Source organism: Eubalaena glacialis, chromosome 6, assembly GCF_028564815.1.
Source record: "Eubalaena glacialis isolate mEubGla1 chromosome 6, mEubGla1.1.hap2.+ XY, whole genome shotgun sequence".
In the NCBI taxonomy this organism is placed as follows: Eukaryota; Metazoa; Chordata; class Mammalia; order Artiodactyla; family Balaenidae; genus Eubalaena; species Eubalaena glacialis.
Window position 1 is genome coordinate 68,602,201 of NC_083721.1, and position 15,295 is coordinate 68,617,495.

Consider the following 15,295-nt stretch of genomic DNA (forward strand, 5'->3'; position numbering starts at 1 on the left):
AGTTGGAAAAATGGAAAACAAATAACAAGGTGAGAGACTTAAAACTATATCAGCGACAACATTAATGGAAATGGTCTGAACACTCCAAGTAAAAGGCAGAGATTGACGGATTGGATAAGAAGTAGGCTCAAACTCTATGCTGCATATAAGCTTTAAATATAAAGACACAAATAAGTTAAAGAGTGAAAAAAGATACACCATGCTAACACTACTCAAAAGAAAAGTGGAATAGCTATATTAATATCAGAAAGAAGTACATCTCACAGCAAAGAATGTCACCAGGGATAAGGAAGGTCATTTCATAATATCAATGGGTCACTTAATCAAGAAGACATAAACATCCTAAATATCTAAGCCCCCAATAACACAGCTTGAAAATACATGGTGTAAAAACTGATAGAACTGGGGCTTCCCTGGTGGCGCAGTGGTTGAGAATCTGCCTGCCAATGTAGGGGACATGGGTTCGAGCCCTGGTCTGGGAAGGTCCCACATGCCGTGGAGCAACTAGGCCCGTGAGCCACAATTACTGAGCCTGTGCGTCTGGAGCCTGTGCTCCGCAACAAGAGAGGCCGCGATAATGAGAGGCCCGCGCACTGTGATGAAGAGTGGCCCCCACTTGTCACAACTAGAGAAAGCCCTTGCACAGAAACGAAGACACAACACAGCCACAAATAAATAAATTAAAAAAAAAAACAAACTGATAGAACTGTAAATAAATCCACAACTATAATATGGGATTTCAATAACTGAGAGGCAGAAAAGCAGCAAGGACATAGTACACTTGAATAAGACTATCAATCAACTTTACATGATTGGCATTTATAGAACATTCCAGCAAACAACAGCAGACTACACATTATTTTCAAGTACATATAGAACATTTACCAAAACAGACAATATTCTGGGCCATAAAACAAGTCTCAATCAATTCTTAAAGAGCCAAGTCATATAAAGTATGTGCTCTGACCACAATGGAATTAAAATAAAAATCAATAACAGAAAGACCTCTAGACATATGACTCCCAAATATTTGGAAACTAAGTAACCCGGGGGCAAAGAAATTAAAGTGGAAATTAGTATTGTGAACTGAGTGAAAATGAAAATACAACAGAATTTGTGAGATACTGCTAAAGTAGATTTTTGGGGGGGAATTTATAATGCAAAATGCCTATATTAGAAATAAGAAAGGTCTCAAACTAATGGCCTCAGCTTTCACCTTAAGAAGCTAAGAAATGAGGATATCAAATCCAAAGTAAACAGAAGAAAGGAAGTAATAAAGATCAAAGTAGAAATCAATAAAATAGAAAACAGAAAACAAGGCAGAATCAACTCAAAGCTGGTTTTGAGATCAGTAAAGTTAATAAACCTCTGGACAGTCTAACCTGTGTAAGAAAGAAAACACAAATTACCAATATCAGAAATGGGAGAGGTAACATCACTACAGATTCTATACATATTAAAACAATAATTAGAGACTATTATGAATAACTTTTTGCCTATAAATTTGACACTTTATATGGACAAATCCCCTAAAAGATATAAAACACCAAAGCTCACTCAAGAAGAAATAGATAACCTAAACAACCAAATAGTTATGAAACAAATAGAATTTTTAGCAAGTGAATTCAAGAAAGTATAAGGATAATATATCACTACCAAGTAAGGTTTACCCCTGGAACTCTCATACACTGCTGCTGGGAACAGAAAATGGTAACACCACTTTGGAAAACTGCCAAGGTCTTAAAACCTCCCATATGATCCAGACACTTCACTTCTAGGTATTTACTGAGAGTAAAGAAAGCACAGGCCCAAACAAAGATTTTGTAAAAGAATATTCATAGAAGCTTTATTTGTTAATAGCCAAAAATTGTCAACAATCCAAGTTTGTTCATCAACAAGTAAATGGATAAACAAATTGTGGTATGTACAATATCCTCAACAATACAAAGGAATGAATTCTTGCTGCATACAATAGGATGAATATCAAAATAAGTATGCTGAGTGAGAGAAGCCAGGAAAAAAAAAGAGCACATATAATTTATTAAAAATTCTAAAAAATACAAACTAATCTATAATGATAGAAAGAAGATAAGTGGTTGCCTGGGTAGGGGGAGATGTGAGAGAAAAATTAAAAAGGGGCATGAGAAACTTTGGGGGGTGATGAATATGTTCATTTTCTTGATAGTGGTGATGGCTTCATGCATGTCAAAACTTATCAAGTTGTACACTTTAAAAGTATGCAGCATTGCCCTGGTGGTGCAGTGGTTGAGTCCGCCTGCCAATGCAGGGGACACGGGTTCCATCCCTGGTCCGGAAAGATCCCACATGCCGCGGAGCAACTAAGCCCGTGCGCCACAACTACTGACACTGTGCTCTAGAGCCCGTGAGCTACAATTACTGAGCCTGTGTGCCACAACTATTGAAGCTTGCATGCCTAGAGCCTGTACTCTGCAACGAGAAGCCACCGCAATGAGAAGCCTGGGCACCACAACAAAGTGTAGTCCCCGCTCGCCACAACTAGAGAAAGCCTAAGCGGAGCAACGAAGACCCAACACAGCCAAAAATAAATAAATAAATAAATAAATAAATAACTTAAAAAAAAAAACTCTTTAAAAAAAAAAATCAGTCTAGTTTCGAGAGTTGGAAGGCAACCTGATAACTAAGACGAGATGTTAGGCTTCTGGTTTTAAAGATGGAAGAACAACCAGGAACCAAGGGTGTAAGTAATACAGCTCTAGTCACTGGAAAAAATGAGGAAATGAATTCTTCCCTAAAGCCTCCTTCCCTGCAGCTCAGCTGATATCGTGACCTCTGGCCAGAGAAACCGATTTTGATTTCTGATCTCTAGAACTCGAGGAATCTCATAACTTTCTGTTTAGAAGAACAACTAAATCATCCCAATGAAGAAATAGCAATCAAAACACCAGCCAAGCCACAAGAGAAGGGCATGTGATTATGTCAGCAAACTCAAGTCATCCTACTCCTGGTGCCAGAATTGAGTTGAAAAAGCCTCCAGATAATTCCAACTCCCAGCTTTCAAGTCAACTCCAGTCTTTGATTCTCCTACAGAAGGCTCCAGACTTCACGGAGAAAAGAGCCATCCCCATCATTCATTCCTCTCCAAATCTCTGGAACACAGAATTGAAAAGAAAAGAAATCCGGAATTTTATGCCTCCCTCTTTGTTCTTTCTCAGGACTGCTTGGCTATTCCAGATCTTGCAAGGACTTCCATTACTATGTTGAATAGGAGTGATGAGAGTGGGCACCTTTGTCTAGTTCCTGATCTTAGAGGAAAAGCTTTCAGCCTTTCACCATTGAGTATGATGTTAGCTGTGGGCTTGTTGTATATGGCCTTTATTACATTAAGCTACATTTGTCTATGTCTAATTTGTTAAGAACTTATTATTATGAATAGATATTACATTTTGTCAAATGCTAAAAAAAATCAGTCAAGTTTCAACAACTAGACAAAAATCAGTCAAATATAATTTGAATAATACTATGATTTAAGTGATATTTATAAAATGGTACAGCCAATAACTACAGAATATACATTTTTTACAAGTGCACAAGCTACATTCACCAAGACACACCATATGCTATGTCATAAAACAAGTCTCTATAAATTTCAAAGCACTGAAATCATATAGAACATATTACCTGATCATAATGAAATTAAATTAGAAATCAATAATAATAAAATATCTAGAAATAAAACCAAATATCTGGATATTAAATAACACACTTCTAAATAATCCATGATCAAAGAAGGAATCATAAGGAGAATTAGAAAACTCTTCAAAAACTGAATGATAACAACACAACATATCAAACCATGTGCTTAAGAGGGAATTGTGTAACTTTAAATGTTTAAATGAGAAAAGAAGATCTAAAGTGTTTGATATAAAGTTACACCTTAAGAAGTTAGAAACAGAAGACCAAAGTAAAACCAAATAAATAGAAAGAATACCAAAGAACAAAAATCAATAGAAGTGAAAACAGACCAGCATTAGAGAAAATTGACAAGGCCAAAAGTTGGTTCTTTGAAAAGATTTTTTTAAAAACTCAAATAATTTCTAGTTTAAAGTCTGATCACGAAAATGAAGCACAAAGTGGGGAGATGTCGGCCAAACAGTAGAAACTTGCAGATAGAAGATGAAAAAGTTCTAAAGATCTAACACCCAACATTGTGACTATAGTTAACAATAATATATTATATAGTTCAAAGTTGCTAAGAGACTAGATCTTAAATGTTCTCACCACAAAAAAGAAATTGTAATTATGTGTCATGATGGAGGTGTTAGCTAATGTTATGGTGGTAACCCTATTGCAATATATGCATGTATCAAATCAACAAGTTGTACACCTTAAACTTACACAATGTTATATGTCAATTATATATCTTAATTTAAAAAAAACAATAGGGATTGGGGTAGGGGTGGGTATCACTACAGAGCATACAAGCATTAAAAGGATAAAAAAGGGAATATTATAACCAACGTTATAACAAAAATTTGACATCTTCAATGAAATGGACAAAACAAAACAAAACTAAAATCCAACTGGCACAAGATGAAAAAGAGAATCTTATTAGTCTTATATCTGTAAAAGAAATTCAATTCATTATCAACTCCAGACCCAGATAGTTTCACTACTGAATTCTTTCCAATTCTTGAGAAATAATACCAATTTTACACAAACTCTCAAATAAAAGGGAACACTCCCCAACTAATTTTTTTTATGCCATAATAACCCTAATACCAAAATCTGACAAAGTACTACAAAACAAAGGAAAATCTTCATGACCAAAACAAAGACCAATATCCTTCATAAGTACGGATACAAAAATGCTTCCAAAAATAGTAGTAAATCAAATTCAGTGATATATAAAAAGGATAATACTTTATGACCAAGTTGGGTTTATCCTAACTATACAAGGTTGGTTTAATAGTCAAAAATTAAAGTACTGTACCATATGAACAGAATAAAGAAAAAACCCATATGGTCATTTGAATAAATGCAGATAAGGCATTTGGCAAAATTTAATACCAATTCTTACCAAATTAAGAATAGAGGGTAAAGTCCTCAATCTGATAAAGAAGACTAATGAAAACTTAAAACTAGTAACACAGCTAATGGTAAAATATGAAATACTTTCCCCTAAGATCAGGCAAAATGCAAGAAGGCCCAGTCTTACCACTTCTATTAAACAGTGTTATGAAGGTCCTAGCCATTGCATGAAAAAGAAATAAAGGCATAAAGATTAGCAAGGAGTAAGTAAAACTTGTCTTTATTTGCAGATGACATGATTGTTTATGTAGAAAATCCTAAAGAATCTACAGAATGAGACTAGAATTAATAAAATAAATATCAAGTTCACATAAGCAAAATTCAATTGTATACTTACATAAAAGTGCAAACAGTTGGAAAGGTGAAATTAGAATAAATTCCACCTACAACAGCATTAAAAAATATGAACTATTTCAGAATAAATTTTAAAATGTGCACAACTCCTCCTACCAAAACTACAAACCATTGCTGAAAGAAATTAAAGAAGATCTTAATAAGTGAAGAGAGATACTATACTCATGGATTGAAAAGTTCAGTAGTATTAAGATGTCAATTCTCCCTAAAGTGATCTATAGATTCAACACAATGCCAATTCAAAATCCCATCCAGCTTCTTCTTTTTTTCAAATAGAATTTGAGATAGTTGATTGTATAATTTCTGTGGAAATGCAAAGAACCTAGAATAATCAAAGCAATCTTGAAAAGAAGAACAAAGTCAGAGGACTTATACTACCTGACTTCAAGATTAACTACAAACTACAGTAATGAAAACAATGTGATACAGGCAGGAGCGAGCAAGCAAAGGAACTTATCACTTGTTCTCACTCCGCCCTGCTGCAGCAGGGGCCCCAATAAAGCCTTGCCTGAATTTCTTGTCTGGCCTCTAATCAATTTCTATTGATTGGGGAAGGCCAAGAACCCTGGTCAGTATCAGATTTACAGTGCTCGATGTGGGCCAGTTGTCCTCTTCCAGGGAGAGGATCTGGGCACCTCCAGGACCACTGAATGCAGCTTCCCTGTGGGTGACAAGTAGCCACCTGAACCTCTTGTTTCAGTGTCACCACGTTTGGGGGGCTCCCTCTCCTGAGATGGCCATGCTGGACGACTGAGCGGGCCTGGGGATTCTGGTGGCTCCCCGCAACGAGATGTCTATCTCCATCAAGGAGGCCCGGGTGGTCCTTGACATAGCAGGTAAGAAAATCAATTTTTTAAGTGATACTGGAGCCACTTACTCTGTCCTGATCTCTCACACTGGGCCTCCTTCCTCCAAAAGCTGTACTGTGACTGGTGTTGATGGAAAGCCTCACACCCGTTACTTCACTGGGCCTCTCACTTGCCAATTTGAACAGTGTTTGTTTGATCTCATGTGCCTTTTTAGTTGGGCCTGAGTGTCCTATCCCACAACTGGGGAGAGACCTTCTGGGCTCCCTTGGAGCCATATTACAGTTAGGAGGCCCAAAGCAGCCCCTTATCTTGACTCTGACTAAGACAAATCAACTGGAAGAACAAGGGCATATTCCCAGCCATATTCTACACACAGTAAACCCTGCAGTTTGGGACAAAGGAATCCCTGGGAAGGCTATAAATGCTCAACCTGTAAAAATTAGCCTTAAGCCAGAAGTTGCTTATTCTAACAAGAGACAGTACCCCATAAAGTTGGAAGCAAAAAAAGGTTTGCAACCCCTCATACATAAATTTTTAAGACATGGCCTCTTAGTGCCCTGTCAGTCTCCATACAATACCCCTATTCTGCCAGTTGTTAAGCCAAATAGGGAATATCGAATGGTACAAGGCCTTAGAGCAGTAAATGATGCAGTGGTCCCTACATATCCCCTTGTGGTCAATCCTTATAATATATTAGTCCAGATTCCTGGAGTGCTTGACCTCAGGGATGCCTTCTTTTGCATCCCAGTTCATCTCTCATCTCAGTATCTGTTTGCCTTTTAGTAGACTAACCCCCACTCAGGTCAAATGCAATAATATACCTGGACAGTATTGCTTCAGGGGTTTCAGGACAGCCCACACTTGTTCACTCAGGCCCTAAGAAAAGAACTAAGGGAGGGACCTTCCTGATGGCACAGTGGTTAAGAATCTGCCTGCCAATGCAGAGGACACGGGTTCGAGGCCTGGTCAGGGAAGACCCCACATGCCATGGAGCAACTAAGCCTGTGTGCCACAACTACTAAGCCTGTACTCTAGGGCCCACAAGCCACAACTACTGAGCCCATGTACCACAACTACTGAAGCCCGTGCGCCTAGAGCCCGTGCTCCACAACAAGAGAAGCCACCACAATGAGAAGCCCGCGCACCACAACAAAGAGTCGCTCCAGGTCGCCACAACTAGAGAAAGCACGCGCACAGCAACGAAGACCCAACGCAGCCAAAAATAAAAATAAATAAATAAATAAATTTATTAAAAAAAAAAAAAAAACTAAGGGAAATACACCTAAAAGAAGGGGACAGTCTACAGTATGTAGATGACATATTAATATGTAGTCCCACCATGGAGGCCTCAGATCAGAATACCATTTAAGTCCTTAATTTCCTTGGGACCCAGGGTTACAGGATCTTCCAGAAAAAAGCACAAACCTCAAAGTAACAAGTTAAATATCTGGGATATGTTATAAACCCTGGAAGCAGACAGCTATCTCCAGATAGGAAAGAAGCTATATTAGAACTAAGCGCCCCAAAGACCAAAAAAAAATCCTCGTACTTTCTTAGGCATGGCAGGATTTTGCAGAATTTGGATTCCAGGATTCAGACTAATGGCTAAGCCTCTATATGAAGCCACTAAAGGCCCAGATACAGAGCCATTACTTTGGACTGGGGAACAAGAAAGGGCTTTTAATAAGATCAAACAGACCCTCACCAAAGCTTTTGCTCTGGGTCTCCCCAATTTAAAAAAGCCATTTATCTTGTACATAGCTGAAAAACAGGGGACAGCTATGGGAGTCCTTGTACAAAAGCTAGGAGAAGTTCCTCAACCTATAGGCTATTTTTCCAAACAACTAGATTCCATGGCCCAAGGTTGACATGGCTGCTTCCGGGCGGTAGCTGCCACTGCTTTATTAGTGGAAGAAGCTAACAAGCTTACCTTTGGACAGCCACTGGAAGTCCAGACCCCTCATCAAGTACAAAAGATTCTGGAAATTAAAGGCCACCATTGGCTAACTGGAGGCTGCCTTACTAAGTAGCAGGCTTTACTCCTTGACTCCCCAGAACTAACTCTCAAAACTTGCCACACCCTCAATCTGGCTACTCTAATGCTGGTTGAAGGCCCAGAACTAACACATTCCTGCCTTGAAACCCTTGACTAGGTTTATGCCTGTAGGCTTGATCTAACAGACCAGGCCATAGAAAACCCTGAGGAAGAATGGTTTACTGATGGCAGTAGTTTCATTAAAGATGGAGTCAGGAGGGTAGGGTATGCTACTGTGAGCACTTATAGTGTTATATAAGCAAAACCTTTGCCACCTAACACTTCAGCCCAGAGGGCTGAGCTAATAGCCCTAACTTGAGCCTTAACTTTGGGGGAAGGAAAATTATAAATATATATACAGACTCAAAATATGCCTTCTGGGCTTCCCTGGTGGCGCAATGGTTAAGAATCTGCCTGCCAGTGCAGGGGACACGGGTTCAAGCCCTGGTCCGGGAAGATCCCACATGCTGCGGAGCAACTAAGCCCGTGCGCCACAACTACTGAGCCTGCGCTCTAGAGCCCGCGAGCCACAACTCCTGAGCCCACATTTCACAACACTGAAGCCCACGTGCCTAGAGCCCGTGCTCTGCAACAAGAGAAGCCACCACAATGAGAAGCCCATGCACTGCAACGAAGAGTAGCCCCCGCTCGCCGCAACTAGAGAAAGCCTGTGTGCAGCAACGAAGACCCAATGCAGCCAAAAATAAATAAATAAAATAAATAAATTTTAAATATATATATATGCCTTCCTTGTTTTACATGCCCATGCAGCTAATATGGAAAGAAAGAGGACTTTTAAATGCAAAAAATTCCACTGTAACATATGGGGCTGAGATATTACAACTCATAGAAATGCTCAAAAATCAAAACTAGTAGAAGTCATTCACTGCTGTGGGAACCAAAAGGAAAATTCTCAAATTACCTAAGGGAACAGGGCAGATCGGGAGGCAAAGAAAACAGTCCTGATGCCCATACCAGGTAGAAACCAACATTGAGAATATCTGACAACAAACCACCTGGTTTCAGCAGACAATTAACCACCAATCCTCGCTATTCAATATGGTCGGGGAAACTGAAAAATGGTTCTCCAGTTTGTTTCTTGGATACGACTAGCTATAAAAAGCTTTCTGGCAGGAGGTTTTTGTTTTCTCATAACCCTTTTCTTTTCAGTCATACTGATTTAGGCTATATTTTGTCTAGTACTCTGTTGTCTTCCCTATTGCTGTAAACCTGTGACTAAGACTTTTCGGTCCAAGAAGGAGACCTGGGACCAACAGGTCAAGACATTCCATTCTAAAAATAGAGAAACATGTTGAACTTTAACCCCGAGATTAACAAAAATATACACCCAAACAGAATGGCTTCTTGGCAGGGGCGGCATTGCCTCCCCTGTCAGGTCAACAGTTAAGGAAGCCCTCCCAAAGTAACCTGGTTCCTTCCCTTTCTAGGCCCTTTAATGGCTATTGTTGTTTTTCTCCTTTTTAGCCCTTGTTTGTTCAACCTTTTGATTGAGTTTGTGTCTTCTAGGCTCCAACAATTTGAAGTAAGGCTCAGGATGGCTCAAGGAATTCAGCCCATTCCAGCAGAAAGTGGCCCAGGTCCCACAGGTCCTTGGAACAGTCAGCAAGAGACTTCTACACCTCTAGGGGCTAGGGTCTGTGGCCCCTGTCCCCTTATGCAGGAAGAAGTTTCAGAAGAAGAGACCTTCAGTCCCTTACCCCTTAAGAATAAGGGTGTAGAGTCTCTCGGGGGGGATGAGACGGGCTGGGACCTGGGACCCTTTGCTGCAGTGCTGCAGTGCTTGCACCTGGACAAACATCTCCTCGAGCAACAAAATACAAAGAAACTATATGGCACTAAAAATAACTGCGTGCATGTGCAGTTGGGGCAAATTCTGTACCCAAAAGATACAAAGAGACCAAAAAACCCCAACTGCCACTTTTGAAGCGCTTGGAGCAAAAACAGGGTATTGGGAGCAAAAGCAGGGTACTGAGCATATGCCACAACACCACCTAAGGGGTGGGCAAACCACCTAAGCCACCCCTCCGGCAAGACCCCTGGACACACCCCTACCCTCACCCCATATAAGGAACAAGCTCGCCTCCCCTCAGGGAGCCAGCCAGCAAGGGAACCTGTTACTTGTTCTCGCTTCCCCCTGTTGCCCCAATAAAGCCTTGCCCGAAAAAAAATATGATACAGGCCTAAGAATTGGCTAGACTAGACTAGAAAGCTCATAGACTAGAAAGCTCATAAATAGACCTATTAATCATTTGTTTTCAACAAAGGTAACAAAGCAATCCAATGAGGAAAGTAAAGTCTTCTCAAGAAATGGTGCAGAGAAAATTGGATATCCATATAGGGAAAAAAATAAAACTTGACCCTTATCTTACACCATACACAAAAATTTATTGAGGTTCAGAGACTTAACTGTGAAAGCTAAAACTATATAGCTTGTGGAAGAAAACATAAGAGAATATCTTCATGACTTGGGGTTAAGCAAAGGTTTCACACACAAGACAAAGAAAATTATAACCAGAAAAAAACTGATAAATAATAGACTTGATCAAAATTTTAAATGTCTGCTAATTAAAGAACATCATGAAGAAAATGGATAAGAAGCAAGCCACAGGGACTTCCCTTGTGGTGCAGTGGAGAAGACTCCGCGCTCCCAATGCAGGGGGCCAAGGTTCGATCCCTGGTCAGGGAACTAGATCCCAAATGCATGCCGCAAATAAGAGTTTGCATGCCACAACTAAGGAGCCAGTGAGCCGCAACTAAGGAGTCCACGAGCTGCAACTAAGGAGCCCACCTGCCGCAACTAAGACCCGGTGCAACCAAATAAATAAATAAATATTTTTTAAAATTTCTACTTGTAATAAAAAAAAATTCAATATGTGATCTTCAATTTAAAAAAATTTAAAAAGAAAAAGAAGCAAGACACAGCATGGGAGAAAATATTCACCAAACATGCCTGATAATAAATTGGCATTCAGGATGTATAAAGAATTACTACAACTTGATAAATAGGCAAAAAACTCAATTTTTAAAATGAGGAAATGACATGAACAGATACTTCACCAAAAGAAGATATACAAATGTTCAAGAATCTCAAGTAAACATGTTCAACATCATTTGTCATTGGGGAGATGCAAATTGAAACCACACTGACCTACCACTACACACCCATTAAAATGGCTAAAATTTTAAAAATTGATAATACCAAATCTTAGAGAAGATGTAGAGCAACTAGAACTCTCATATATTTTAGGTGAGAGTATAAACAATATAATCACTTTGGAAGAAGATCCGGCATTTCCCTATAAAGCTAAATATATTCTTACTCTATGGCCCAGAAATTCCTCAACCAGCATTTAATGAAGACAAATGAAAACATATGTCCACACAAATACTTGTACAAGAATGTCCTTAGCAGCTTAATTCATAATACCCAAAGCATAAAAAGACCAGTTATCTATCAAAAGGAAATTATAGCACAGTCATGCAAAAGGAAAATACAGTATATTCATAAAGTGGAACACTTCTCAGCAATATAAAAGAATAAATTATGATACATACAATAATATAAATGAATCTCAAAATATGCTGAGTGAAAGAAGTTTTCTACAAAATAACACAAATGTATGATTACATTTATAGGATATAAAACATGCAAAATTAATCTACGGTGAAAATATAGAACATTGGTTCATCTCTGGAGGGGAGTAATGCGGTTGACTGCAAAAGGGTACTTTGTGGGTGATATATCTTGATAGGGATTTGGGTAACGCATTTGATAAAACTCAATGAATGGTACACTTAACACCTGTACATTTCATGTTTTGTAAATCTCACTTCAAAAGAAAAAGAACTATAAACAAATATTAAAATCTAGTCAATGATATGCATGCTGAAATATTTAGAGAAAAATGTACTGATGTCTACAACTTACTGTGAAATGTACAAAAAATTAAGATGAATTGGTAGATGGATAAATGGATAGATATATGATAAAGCAAATATAGTAAATATTAATAGAATCTAGATGGTGAGTATGCAGGTGTTCACTATAAAATTCTTTGAATTTTTGTTTTTATTTATTTTTTTGTTTTTTTTAACATCTTTAATGGAGTATAATTGCTTTACAATAGTGTGTTAGTTTCTGCTTTTTAACAAAGTGAATCAGCTATACATATACATGTATGCCCATATCTCCTCCCTCTTGTGTCTCCCCCCCACCCTCCCCATCCCACCCCTCTAGGTGGTCACAAAGCACAGAGATGATCTCCCTGTGCTATGAGGCTGCTTCCCACTAGCTAGCTATTTTACATTTGGTAGTGTATATATGTCCATGCCACTCTCTCAATTCTCCCCAGCTTACCCTTCCCCCTTCCCATATCCTCAAGTCCATTCTCTACGTCTGCATCTTTATTCCTGTCCTGCCCCTACATTCTTCAGAACCTTTTTTTTTTTTTAGGAGCTGGAGGAGTCAGGCTCCTGGACTTCAGACTATACTACAAAGCTACAGTAATCAATACAGTATGGTACTGGCGCAAAAACAGAAATATAGATCAATGGAACAGGATAGAAAGCCCAGAGATAAACCCACGCACATATGGTCACCTTATTTTTGATAAAGGAGGCAAGAATATACAATGGAGAAAAGACAGCCTCTTCAATAAGTGGTGCTGGGAAAACTGGACAGCTGCATGTAAAAGAATGAAATTAGAACACTCCCTAACACCATACACAAAAATAAACTCAAAATGGATTAAACATATAAATGTAAGGCCAGACACTATAAAACTCTTAGAGGAAAACATAGGTCCAACACCTTATGACATAAATCACAGCAAGATCATTTTTGACCCACCTCCTAGAGAAATGGAAATAAAAACAAAAATAAACAAATGGGACCTAATGAAACTTAAAAGCTTTTGCACAGCAAAGGAAACCATAAACAAGATGAAAAGACAACCCTCAGAATGGGAGAAAATATTTGCAAATGAAGCAACTGACAAAGGATTAATCTCCAAAATTTACAAACAGCTCATGCAGCTCAATATCAAAAAAAGAAACAACCCAATCCAAAAATGGGCAGAAGACCTAAATAGACATTTCTCCAAAGAAGATATACAGATTGCCAACAAACACATGAAAGGATGCTCAACATCACTGATCATTAGAGAAATGCAAATCAAAAGTACAATGAGGTATCACCTCACACCAGTCAGAATGGCCATCATCAAAAAATCTACAAACAATAAATGCTGGAGAGGGTGTGGAGAAAAGGGAGCCCTCTTGCACTGCTGGTGGGAATGTAAATTGATACAGCCACTATGGAGAACAGTATGGAGGTTCCTTAAAAAACTAAAAATAGAACTACCATACGACCCAGCAATCCCACTACTGGGCATATACCCTGAGAAAACCATAATTCAAAAAGAGTCATGTACCACAATGTTCATTGCAGCTCTATTTACAATAGCCAGGACATGGAAGCAACCTAAGTGCCCACTGACAGATGAATGGATAAAGAAGATGTGGCACATATATACAATGGAATATTATTCAGCCATAAAAAGAAACAAAATTGAGTTATTTGTAGTGAGGTGGATGGACCTAGAGTCTGTCATACAGAATGAAGTAAGTCAGAAAGAGAAAAACAAATTCTGTATGCTAACACATATATATGGAATCTGAATTTTTTAGAGTTGCTGAAAAATGTCTTAACAAAATATTGGAGGAAAAAGTTGAGAATGGGAGAATAGAAGAGATTGGAAAGCCTAGATGCCAAAAACCAGGAAGCAAAAATTTTTATCAGTGCACAGTACTGCCCAGGAACTATGGGACCCTGCTGACCAATATATCTGTCAGTTTGGAAGGGTATAATCTTATAATGGAGATGAATTAATCCAGTTATCCCAGCTTGACACTAGTTAATTAAGATCATCAAACTAACTCTCCTTGTTCTGATATTCAAGCTCAATAAGCAGCCTTCTGGTGATTAAAATCTAGCTCCCCAGAGACTTTTATAGAAGGCAGAGAGAATATACTGGCCAATCAACAGGAAATTAAACTTTTTACTGTTAACTGATTAATGTGGGCATTATGATTTCTACAATAGACTTTTAAGTTTGGTTAGACTGAATTGTATACTTTAAATCTGATCAAATCTCAGTCTACCAAAAACAAAATTGATTTCTCAACTCGGAAAGCTGATTATAAGATTAAAATTAATGACTCATCTCCAATACAGAGTTCTAAGACCTTAGAATTAGAAAGGCTCTTGAGGTTATGCTGCTCATTGTCTACTTTTTTCTCATTATTCATTGTTGGGACACTACTGTCTTTCATGATTCCTTTCAAACAGAATTGGCTCCAAAAAAGCATTTTATCAGGCAGAAAAGACAGAAGGCTTATACTGCTTTCTGGAATAAATTCTATTAGAACACCCAAGTATAGATACAGCAAGGACAAATAGATCATATTCATAAGAAGTACACATTTAATTACCTGTGTGCCCTCGTTAGAAACATCTGGCAAAGAAGTCTGAGATGCTATTTCATGTTTTAGCAACGTTGCCTTATTTAGAAATTGGTTGATTTCTTCGGATTTTTCCTGGAGTTGATCTAAGGAAAAGAAAATAAAATTGAAATGATCTTTGCCTCAAGCCTGAAACTTAGTGAGTTATCTTCTAGGGATACACCATATGTTGTTTATTCTAGTTCAGTTATCTTAATTAAAATTACGATGCCAATACCAACATTTTTATAAATTGTTTAAATGCTCTCAAGGACCAAGGGACATCTCAGTAAACCTCCTTCAAAGGTAAAATAAAACAGGTCTAGGTATTTTTTTTTTAAAGTCATTTTTCCTTTCCCCCTTGAAAATGCCCTTAGTGTTTTTTATTTTATTTTCTTCACTCTCCACGTAAGCATTATAAATCCTACTGAGATTCTACAGCACAGTTTTAAACATGAACATGGTTCAGTTAAGAGAACAGCATGCTCATGTAACACACTGTTCC

General features: G+C 38.2%; 1 protein-coding gene across 11 annotated transcripts in view; it reads right to left on the reverse strand.

The window, feature by feature from the left end:
- The window catches only part of GOLGB1 (golgin B1), an 86,669-nt gene that overhangs the window by 37,262 nt on the left and 34,112 nt on the right, over positions 1 to 15,295 (reverse strand). For all 11 annotated transcript variants that reach the window (XM_061194218.1, XM_061194217.1, XM_061194215.1 and 8 more), the window contains one exon: positions 14,782 to 14,897. In XM_061194218.1, the coding sequence (XP_061050201.1) occupies positions 14,782 to 14,897 (116 nt within the window). The remainder of the gene's footprint in view (positions 1 to 14,781; positions 14,898 to 15,295) is intronic.